The following is a 12,008-nucleotide window of genomic DNA, read 5'->3' as shown; positions in this document are numbered from 1 at the left end:
CTCACTGCTTCTGGTAGGACTAATCGTTATTCAGGTGTTACAGGTTCCTTGCAAGACCCAATACCCCCATTTATTATCTGTCCTTGTTTCAAGGCAGTTTGTTACCAATGTGTTTCTACCCTGTATCTGGCAAACAGGCAGAAGTCTTGCCTTTGTCTTTTCTCCAGTAGTAGTTCAAGGTGAGCCAACATGACCTCTAAATAACAATCTACTTAAGAACCAGTCCTGTGAAAAAGCATTTTACAACTTCTCTGAGAGAGTCAGTCCTTGGGTTTGTTTACAATTTTTACATTGTTTGTTTACACACATACACATTTTTATAAGCATTAAGAGCTTTGTGCACTTCTAAACTCTAACAACCAAGTTTGGAGGGAAGAGTTAATATTGCAAGCTAGAAGGTTTGAGTCATACAAAAACCGATTCAAAACACATCTGCTCCTCTGAAGAGAAGCCTCTGAAAACCCTTGTCCCTGGGAGACCACGGGAATTCTGCCGAACCAGTGACTGCAATTTCTCCATTAGATCTCAGACTGGAGATAACAACACTGGAAAAATACGCAAATGAAGACACTAAAGTTTTTTAGCCCTCAAGTATTTATTTTTTGTAAAGATTTCAGAGCTACCCCAGCACATTTTCAGAGGTTAGATGTAAAACAGTGACCCAGTCAAAGCTAGTATTTACTGGACTAAGATTAAAACCTTCCATTTTGTACACAAGGTGACAGCTATTGGAAAAGATGGCTTCACTTCTGAATAAGCAGTCATTTCTAAAATCACTGCTTTTAATGGTGTGGCAGATTTAAGTAGAAAAGAAGCTTTTATTTTTCCACTTCATTTAAGGCTGCCACTGAGAGCAGCATAATTAAAACTGCTGATAAAGCTAATTTGGTGTATATTTTACTTGTTTTTTATTTTGCAATGTGTAATTGCATATTTTGAGTTTACTTTAATTCAGGCATATTAGAAAAAAAAAAAACCCCATACTAGGGTAATTTAAACAAATTAATAAAAGGTATGCATGCCTGCTTTAATCAAGTAAGCTAAACTTAATGACTTGATATTCAGAAAAAAATTTACCATAGATTAAAAGCTCTTTTCTTTAACCGTAAGCACAAAAACTGAAATTGAACTTGCATTTTTAAACAGAACTTGGACTTTAGTCAATACATTCCAAAATGTTATATATCAGCCCACAAGTCTGTTTCTGCTTTAAATGCTTCTGCATTAAAGTATTTCAGCAGTCTAATTTAAAGCAGATTTCTGTACAGACTGAAAAGAATTTACCAAACTCATCATTAATGACAACACTCTTCTTATAATAGCTAGTTTTATTAGCTGCAGTTCATGAAAAAAGGCACACTTCCTAAAACCATCAAATGTATTTGACATTTGCAGGCCTGGGGAGTTGTTTTCCCTTTTCAAAAAAACAGTGAAGGAAAGAAGCCCAGAGGAAGGAGATGTCCAGCAAAAGAGTTGGCCTCAATCACATCCTGCTTGGGCAGCTCTAAATCCAATGAGAGATGAGCATGCCAGCAGCTGCGAGCGGGGAGATGCAGCTGCCAAGAACTTTCAACCTCTGACCCAGTTTGAGCAAGCGCATCTTGCCCAAGGCGGTGCAGCTGCGGGGACCGTGCAGGCAAACCCCACAGGCTGCTGTGCCACAAAAACATTCATCATCTTCTACACGGGCTAAGAGGCTTGCAAAGAAATCATTTATAATAATATTCATGAGGCAGTCTCTGAAGGCACAGCTGGCTGGCATCGTCATCTGAAAAATGTCTGAAACAGTATCCGCAATTAGGTTTCCAGATTTTCTTGGAGGTTATTCAAGATATTACAATCACTACCTGACTTCTCTGGAGAGGCACATGTAGCAGTGTCTAGTTGATAAGACAGTGACTGGGAGCCACAAGCATTCATTTAAATGTAATTAGCAATTTACTACATCATCCTTACCATAACAAAGAGAACAAAGGAGGCTTCCTTCAGCCGGGATGGAATAGGGGCACAGAAGCCCTACTAGTCTTTTGGCTGTAAATCTACAGTGATGCAATTTCTCAGTTTTACTAATACGAAAGTACTTCATGCTTCATGATATTGCCAATAAAACTTCTATGTAAGTATTATCCTTATCCAAAAGACTTCCTCCTCCTATTAATTGCAAAGTTTTTCCTGTTGTGAGTTAATTTTTCTTGCAACAGGGCTTCTTAAAATCTCATCTTCTACACGCAGGATGCTGACTCATTACTGAGTTTCCTTAATCGAGTGTTTATTTGCACCCTCCCAAAGCTGGCTACTGACATCAGCAGAGTGAAAGGACCATGTCCAACCATGAAAAATAATGTTCAGGAATGGCAAGATTTGTGGCTAACAATAGACTACCATAAACTCCCTCACAGGCAGCTTTCCTACTGCCTTGTAGTCTTATACCTAAAGTTCATTGTACAAAAGCTGGCTAACAAGAAGTAATCATGGTTCTGACCACAGAGCGCTAGAAAAATTGGGGGAAAAAGTGGGGTTTCTGTTTCAGAACACATTTGATTCCTCCATTCTAATTTAGAAAGTCGAAGTGCAGCTTTTGAGACACACTCCATGCAGGTTATGAAGTAACCTGACAGGTTCACAGAACTGCATGTGAACAAAACATATTAAGCTTGAATCATATTTCTATTAGCTTCTTCAAGGCCTTATATTCTTTTCACTCACATTTTCTGCCTAATAAGGAATTAGTCTAGAGACTACAGTCAGCCATTTGAAAGTGAAGATGCTATTCCCCACTGATCTTCAATAACCAAGTGTGCCTATATTCATTCTAACCCATCACCAACTTAGCAAATTTGAACATTTTTCAACGAAAGAAACCACTGGCTTTTCTTCAAAGGCATATGCACAAGGAGCTACATAGTAAATTCTAAACACACGTGCAAGACATTTGACATATGCTAACTATGGAGACATAAGGGTCATTTCTCAGTTTAATATCAAATTTCCTTAGGTATGTAGCTCTAACTGTGTGCAGAGCATACTGTCAGGCTGGTTCCCCTTTGGTAACTGTGCCTCTTAGCTCATGAGGCTTTATCTAAAGACCATGCATGCTTTAGCCAAATAGAAAGCTAAAAATATTAGCCATTACTGATACTTTACTCAAGATCATGTAAATCCAGCAGTGAGTCTAATCTGGCAAACATTATAGCACAAACCACATGACTAGGAGCAACTCAATCATGGTTAAAGATACATTGTTGTAATACATTTGCTTTTCTGACACTTTGGAGAAGTTAAAAAAAATGGGAACACTACAGTTTAAAACAAACACAATCACTGAGGGACAATGGAATAGGAAAGTAGGACAATTTCTTCAGATCATCATCTTCAACAGGTTTCCCAGGAAAGCTGTGAATGCCCCATCCCTGTCAGGTTGGATGGGGCTCTGACCAACCTGGTCTATTAGAAGGTGCCTGCCCATAGCAGGGAGAGTAGATCTCCCTTCCAACCCAAACCATTCTATTATAACATGGTCTCCAGAACAAATATCTTCATTACTAGAAAACAGTAAGCAGATGACAGGTTGCATTGTGCAGATTCTTCATTTCTCAGGATGGAAGAGACATCTGGATTTTACCACAGTATTTTCACAGCACAAGGCCAACAACATCCACCTGCACGCAAACTAAGAATGCTTGCCCTCTCCCACCCAAAGAGGAAAAACATTCAAAAAAGAAAATTGTATTTGAAAACGTACAAGAAGCATTCAGTTTACTTCACAGTATAAACCATAGAATGATGTGGGTTGGAAGGGACCTTTAAAGGTCACGTAGTTTCAACGGACAAGACTGTACTTTCTGTAATCTCATCATTTTCTTGCAGCATTTTATTGAGTCACAAGTCCCGCTGCATTGAATTCCTTCAAAAAGATTCTCTCATTTTTCACTTTAGTTGCTCCCAAAACACCCTCTTTGCCATAAAGCTCTTTCAAGGAGATAACTGAACACTTCGTCATTCACAGCCATTTGCACCTGGCAAACACATCAGCTTATTTGGAATTCAAGCAAGGAGACAGAGAAAGCAGCTCTCAAGAGATTCAAGTTACTGTTTTAACCAACACAGGGGACATTCGTATTTCTTATGTCAACTAATGTTTCAGCTTCAGGTTTGCATGCTAACATTACACCAAAGATACGTTACCAATTGCTCACCTGTGAAGACTGACATTTTAGTATTATTTTACCACAGACTCCACAGGACAAATATATGGAAGTGCAACTTTGTGACAGAGGAAGGAAATCAGAGGTACCTTTGTGAAGAATCCCAGTAGCTCCAAAACAAGTTCAATATACAATATTATTTTGCAACAAAGTATCTTGAGTGAAATTAACACTTTAAATTTAAAAAGATGACTTGTTTCAGAATTCTAAGCAATTTGTCACAAGTTACCTACATAGGAAGCCTTCCAGGCAAGGATGACTATGTAAAAGTGAGCCAGACTGCAGCATACCGTGTTAAATAAGACAAAAATTTATGGGAAATTAATACAAGTTCTAATGTCTTGACAAAAACAGGTTAAATTCTTTTTGAACATGCACCACCACCTTTTTGTAAGTACTTTTTATAAGTACTGAGATGTACTAAAGAATGTACAAGCTAATCATAAAACACAAGATTCCTTAGTAATTACTATTATTTAAGCAAAGCCCCAAAAGAGTGCTCCCAGAGCACCCCATGGTCATACAACACCAATGTGGATATAACAGCAGAGAAATGCAGTGCCTGGGTGTCATTTTTACAATTTCCATACCTAGAGTTGTGAGATGTTTACTCACCTGCTGGATAATTTTGGAATCTTTTGGAAGGTTTTCCCTGGGTGGGACTTTTCCAAACAACTTCCAACCAGGAGCACTTTGGACAGCAGGTTTGAGTTCCTTTGTCCTTTTAGTGAAAAAGTTTCTGAAAAGAGAGGAAGGTTTTCCTTTTGTTTATTATAAGCATATAAAAGTATATTGTGCCCACTTAAATTTCTTCAATTTCTCCGCCAGTTTATCATTTGGATGAACTGTAGAGATTTACTGCTCAGAAAATGCATAGTGCATTCTACTTTCAAATAATTAATTTGAAGTGGAGCATCTTTCATTACAGGTGCTTTGATGCTAATATTTGTACTTAACATTCAACCTTACCCCTAAACTACTTTATGCAATATCAGAGATTTTTTTAGTAATACCAGGCATTTCCTTAAATATAAACAGCATACAGCAGACTCTCAAACTTTTGTTTGGGACTTGCTTCAAGTGTATCTTCCTAACTTATTTGGAGACTGAAATGAAAACAGCTGAAAAACGCTGTAATTGAAGAGGTTTTTTTAAAATGGTGAATTATTACTTCTATCAATCTTCTCACCTTCAACTTTCACATCATGGACTAGAAAAACAGGGAACAATCACACAGCTTCGGTTTGGCAGATAACCTTTAGCAGTGCCTATAGCAATTACACTCAAAGAGCAGATGACTGCACTGCTCTTACTTCTTAGAAAGCCAACCATCACAAGACCGTGTTAGTGACCACTTGTCAGATACTCAGCTGTACTATTTGACTCCAATCACAAGCTCCCACAGAGCATGTTATGTACGAGTGCTTTAAAAATGAAAGAAGTGTATTTATTCTGAATATTGGAAAGTTACTTTCCAGAAACTCATAACGCAAAGGGATTAAAAGCTCAGTAGTCTGTAAGGTTATTTCTCAGGAAGCTTACCAGCTTACCTCAGAGAGCATAATATGGAGCACTTTTAGTGGAAGATGTTTTTGTACAGTGTTAACTAGTTAACTTCACACTCTTCTTCTGGAAAGAGATCCCAGATTTCTTCACTTAAAGTATTTGCTGTATTTTAAAATATAATTCCTTTTCAAATTGGATGCAGTCATGTACACGCACAGCAAACAATCTGTTGGCTTTGCCCAGATAAAAGAAGCGTGATTCAACAACCACAATCTGGATGATAAGTGCTCAGGGCTCTTAAATTCCAGTGCTGTCAGGGTTTCTAGCCAGGCAGCATAGTTTTACAATTAGGAACTGTTAGTGTTTTTAAGGCATTGTATGATCTTCAAATACAAGCTATCTTTTTAGTTCCCAGAATGTTTTTTGTTATTTGGGAAACGAGCAAATGCCTGTCAAAAATCCCTTCTGTACAAGTTTGCGTGAATGAACTCTACAGACTGTATATTTGGCATAGTTGAGGATCTAGCCATCAGCAAACTGGAGAGCTGGAGAAGTAGATACCGATAGAGCATGGAAGCCTCCCAAAAACTGGTAAGCTCAAGACTGGTGGTCCTGTGGAATCCAGGAAAAATCAAGAAACCTAGAACACCAAGACTCTCTTCACTCCATCTGAGGCCACTGCTGCACACTACTATCATCATCATCAACAGCTTGTCAAAAAACAAACAAACAAACAAAAAAACTGCATTCAAGAAAACAGCAGTTGCTATAAGCAGACAGGGAGTACAGGACTACACATGCACACCTGATGAAAGAGAACACCATGAGAGATTTTTTTGGAATGCCCAGATGGAAGCTGTTGGTGTCTCAGTACACCATGCCACTTCTGTGGAGGTCTCCCAGATGTTGTTCCAACCCAGTTACTGAGAAAGCACACTTGGGAATAATTGGTTGCATGGTTTGAATAGTTGTTTGTCATCAATGGAATCTAGTTGTTGCTATTAATAATAACTTAATTAACATGAGTTGTTCTAGTAAGCATTGGTTGTTAACCACACATGCCACAACTCTGTCCCCATCAGAGAAACTTGCAATATCTTAGTCCATCCCTGTGGAAGCAAAGTAAGCACTCAGAAACTCCAAGACAGTGATTTCTGATATAAAGCCTGGAAAGGAGGAACAGTGAAAAAGACATGCCTTTAAAAAATACTATCCTCAGTCAATCCCAGGACTGCACACCATTAGTAAAATGAACAGATCCACTCAGTAAGACCAAAAAAAAGAGTGTGCTTACATAAATAGCAAAGGCTCATTTCACAAGTACAAGACACCTTTCACAGTGTTTTACATTGTCTTCAGGAGGGAAAGAAGAGCATTCAAAGAATCATCAACAAAACAAGACAGAAGTTTTCTAAAGACAACATGCCACTATGCACTACCCCACAGCCTTGCCCTTAAATCTGCAACTTCTGCAGCAGCTGTATTTGAACCTAACTAGGGAAGACCTTTCCCCCCAAAACCAGGTATGCAGGAAGGTGCATTCTGGAGTACCATTCTTGACTTCATGGGTAGCAATAACCATCCAGTCTCTGTACCTACTATGGAATACCACCAGGATTACTTGGCAGTTGAACTCCACTGCTTCTAGCACTTGTAGAAGCTGAAAGCTGCATTTAATATTGATGGCAACCTGTCACTGTATCAAAGCCAGTTTATTATTAACCAGGAAGCTGGTAGATTTTTAAAAGGAAAAAAATGTGTAAACATACAGAAGGTTTTAATTAATATTTCTATACAAAAGAATTAGGCATGCTCATGGCTTTTATAAGTTTTCATTTTTAATTTTTTTAAACAAATAAAACATTAAAACAAACCTTCCAGAATATAGTCTGGAAGGAAAGAAGTTTTACTTTCATTGAGCACATATTCAATGAAGTCTGTTTCTTGTGAAGGCAAAAAGTTGGTAAAACTTTGTATCATGTCAGAATAAAACTTCACATAGGAATTCTAATCCAAAAGAAACTAATGAGAAATTACAAATAAACTTTGCTGAAGATGAAAGGACACTTTTTAATACATTGTTTTGGCAGCTAACAGTATCACATTTGATGTGTCCTTGACAGCAGTAAAGCCTTACAAAAGCCCTGTTAAGGAACAGCATCTGTGAATGCTTACAAGCTGCATTCACTGAACTGCAGGAAGTGTACTACATTTGATGTATTTTTTGCTGCTTAGAATATTCATGAGTTTCACTGGTCCTGGGAAGAGTCAACCATTGAAATGGCTGAAAAGTCAATAGCATTTTGGTAAAGAATCTCAAAATCCATGTGAAAACCTCAAAATTCCTTGAAAAAGAGCTTACACTTTAGACAATGCTTTCTGTTGCAAGGACCCATGGGACAGAAGTATTAAATTAGTTCATTGATTTAAGCTCTAGTTTACAAAAGCCCAGGGGCAAAGCTGCAAGGTTGTTTTTTCCCCTGCTTCTTTTATATAACACATATTAACACTCTCAAATGACACACCAAAACGTTTCAGTAGGTGCCTTGAAGAGCTCAAAAATTAAATGAAGTGCCACAGAATGAGAAGTTATTGGCACAGACCAAGACTTCTACTGCTAACATGGTCTGGGTTACACTAAACAAAAACCTATGGGCTCTGATCACACAACTACAGTGGCTGTAACGACAGCTATGACTGGTGGTTTTTCTCCTTGTTTTAACAGTGTTGCTTCACCTATTCTTGCCTGTGCCCACAGCAGTCTGGGCAAGTTTCACCATACTGGTGGTACAGTAATTAAAAAACGTTAACCATTTCTACAGGTGGCATTAACACTATGCTCAACTAAAGAAATTGCTTATTTCCACACCACTTTTGCTTTTAAAATCACATTTGTTGCTATTTAAGATAAATTACTGTAGTCTAAATGCAAATAGAATTAAGTGTCAGAAGGGGATAGGTGGAACTTGATATTTTAATGAATTTTTTATTTACTTTGGGGTTTTGGCTTCCCCTCCCCCCCCCCCTCAAAAATCTCAACACAAAAAACTTTTTTCCAGTTTCCAAGCTAGCTATAGGTCAGTCCAAGAGGATGACAGATTTCCAAGATTTTGAGGAAAATATGACACAATTACTTCAAGCTTGACCTTAAATTTTATCCAAAACCAGACTGTGCCATATTTGCACAACAGCCACTCAAAGAAAGCTGAAGTGCTTTGAACAGCAGCAACCACGAACATCAGCAGGTAGGAAAGGCTCCAGGGTGGATACATCTTTGCCTCTAGACATAATTGAGTCACCTCTCCACAAGACCAGGAGTCTCACAAGAATCTTTTGTTTGACCAAAAATGTCAAACTAATGAAGTTTCAAGCTAGACATCATTTTGCTACAGTTCTTTCAACAAAGATCACATATATGGATCTTCCCTTTGTACAACTCCACTGGGTGCCACAAACAGCAGGCTATCAGTATTCCACTGCTTTGTGTATCCCAGCTACTTAAGTAGCTTTCCTTCCCTGTCATTAGAACTCTACATTCAGGCTCAAGCTTCACCTGTTCTGACGCTTTTAGCAATCTATAGGCAGATTTCAGGTGTACAGGAAGGTTGGATCTTACACCTGAGCCTTTTAAGGCAAATATCAGTATAAAGCATACTAAAAATGAGCCTACCTTTCTCTAATTTATTTATCCTGCACTACAGAAAAATGGCAAAATTCAAGTGGTCTCAGAAGAGAGCATAAACCATGTGATCATAGTTACTGTTACACATGAGGAAAGTATGCTTCCTTAAATTAATTAATTAAATTAATTAATTAAATTAATTCCTTAAATTAAATTTTCAACTTTAATTTGAAATGCTGCATCATGCTAGACAAAAAAAAAAAAAAAAAAAAAAAAAAGAAACAAAACACGCACAAAAAAACACCCCACCAAAAAAAACCCAAACAAAAAAACCCCAACCAACCAACCCCCCACTAAACTATGGGCATCCCTGGAAAGCAAACATACAGTGCAGCACCAAAGAATCAATTTCTTTCTAAATAAAATATTCAGAATTTAGGGTTATCTTACAATAAGTTACTACTGTGCTTATATCTCAATGCTGAAAGGTAAACTACTATTCTCTGATTTCTCATCCTTACAACATAACTTTGAGCTTGTTCAAAATGTTTACTCACTAACTTACAAATAAAATAGCTCCAAAAAGAGACCTCAAGTTATACTAGCATGGTAAAAGTTACTTTTTTTAGATAAAAAAAGCTAACTGTCAAAATACTTTTCTGACTTTTACTTTACATACAACAATCTGGTGTACTGTCATTTTCCATCATCAATCATTTCTTCTCATTGCATCCACCTTTCAAGAGCTTTGATAACAGGGAAGTTGTTATGCTGAGAAACAAGATTTGAAAGCCACGAGAACTGACAGAGGAAGCGAGGGCTGATTAGATTTTCCTTTTGATTAAGCACCTAGTACCTGTTAGTAAACGCTGCATAAGACAACTGCATCATTTAAACCCAGGGAAGCAACACACAAACAGGAAGGAATCAGCATCCTATCAAGAACATGCTCACTCTATCATATATAATTTTTCCTCACAGAATCACAAAGGCTTAGAAGGAAGATCCAGCACAGAAGTAATGCTACAAATGAGCATCAAGTTGGACAAAAAAACCCAGTAAGCTTTCTCTGTGTTTTTAACGCAGTTACAAAAATGCAATTGAAAGCCCTGAAGTTAAATTTCTCTGCAATAACAAAAAAATCTACTGATTCCAATAAAACCTCAGAACTTGTAAAGGAATGAAGTAACAAAATTCATTAAAGATTGCATTTGTATTACAAAACAACTGATTTTGCATCTCCATAAAGAACAGAGTTCTGCTTGTGCACGCAATCTGCTCTTGCTCCACCCCATGCTAATTTTTTAATAAGCTTCATAGGCATAAAAACATAGGTCTATGTTTGAAACTTGTTGAAATTTGAATTAGCTGAAAGACGAGCTGAAAAAGAAATTACTTATTTACTCAATAATCTTCATCCAGAGAGCTGTATCAGCAAGGAGTTAGAAGAGGCATGTTCCAAGAATTGCTATAGATAGATTTCTACAGATAGAACACACTGAAATGAGTAGTTTTTACTTAAAACCATGCTTTTAGAACAAATTCTGAAGACCCCTACAAGCTTGCAATTCCATATTCTGTCACAACTATAGCCAAGTATTGGCTATCTCTCTACCATGTATAAATCACAAAAGCTGCTTAAGAACACAACAGAATTTTTCTCCATACTCCAGTCTTGGCCATTCTGTTAAGGTCTTACGTGAAATAATTTGGAAATAACAGCAGATAAAAAACCATTGCTTTATTAAGCAGAATTAGCCCCTCTACTTTAAACAAGACTTTTCAATAATTTACATGCAGAAACAAATGTAACTCAACTCTAAGCATAAATAATGAATCATTGAAAGGAAATAAAACCTTTTTGGTTAGCCACTTACAAAGCCTGCAGAGCAACAGGCATTCTACATTTTTAATTTCAATAGCTTCAAGTGTCAGCCCATTGTGATCCAACAGATTTATGATTGCTCTCAGCACAAGTTTCTAAGTTCTGCCCTGTATTGGAAGAGATGCGACCCAACCAATTTTACAGTTCACATTTCCCACCATCGTGCTACAAGCAGCAGCTAGATACAAGCTTCTCTTTTGATTTTATTACCCCAACCACAGACTTGTTACAGGAGGTTTCTAGTTTTAGCACCTTCTAGAAGTAGATCTCCTCTTTCTCTCTGCACCACAACAACCCAAAGAAGATCCCAAACCACCCTCTCCAATGGAACTTCAATGTTTGTAATACTCTAAACTTGCAGTCTGAAGTGCTATACAAGCAAGCTTTTGGCTCCTTCCTTCCCTCCCCCCCCTCCCCAAAAAAAATTAAAATAAGGAAACAAAAAAATCCTACCCAGAACAACAACCACCTTCAGCAAGACCAAGACTCTAGTATTTTTTTTTAATTAAATATGATGCTTCCATTTATATTAGTGGTCAACTAAAGCCTCAGCTACAATTAGGTATACCTGAAATTTAATGAACTGTCAAGGACTAGATGCTAAGGATTGAGAGGCTGGGAAGGAGATGGCTTCTGGCGCCTTGGAGAGGACAGAAAGATTAACAGAACTATCATGGAACTGCACTGACAAGACTAAATTAAATCAACAAATCAACTCTCTTATCAAGCTCCTAGTGGATACCAGTCCCAAAGTGGCTTTACAAACTCTGCTGGCAAAACAGTTTTACTA

At 37.6% G+C, this 12,008-nt stretch overlaps 1 protein-coding gene across 2 annotated transcripts in view; it reads right to left on the bottom strand.

The window, feature by feature from the left end:
- Positions 1-12,008, bottom strand: part of TBC1D12 (TBC1 domain family member 12) — a gene marked incomplete at its 5' end in the record, with an annotated part of 41,622 nt that overhangs the window by 19,462 nt on the left and 10,152 nt on the right. For both annotated transcript variants that reach the window (XM_082286495.1, XM_082286494.1), the window contains one exon: positions 4,821-4,944. In XM_082286495.1, coding sequence (XP_082142621.1) covers positions 4,821-4,944 — 124 coding nt within the window. The remainder of the gene's footprint in view (positions 1-4,820; positions 4,945-12,008) is intronic.

Source organism: Coloeus monedula (genome assembly GCF_965178545.1).
Source record: "Coloeus monedula genome assembly, chromosome: 8".
NCBI classification, from domain to species: domain Eukaryota; kingdom Metazoa; phylum Chordata; class Aves; order Passeriformes; family Corvidae; genus Coloeus; species Coloeus monedula.
The sequence above is the reverse complement of the archived record's forward strand: the minus strand, read 5'-3'. Positions and strand labels throughout refer to the sequence as shown.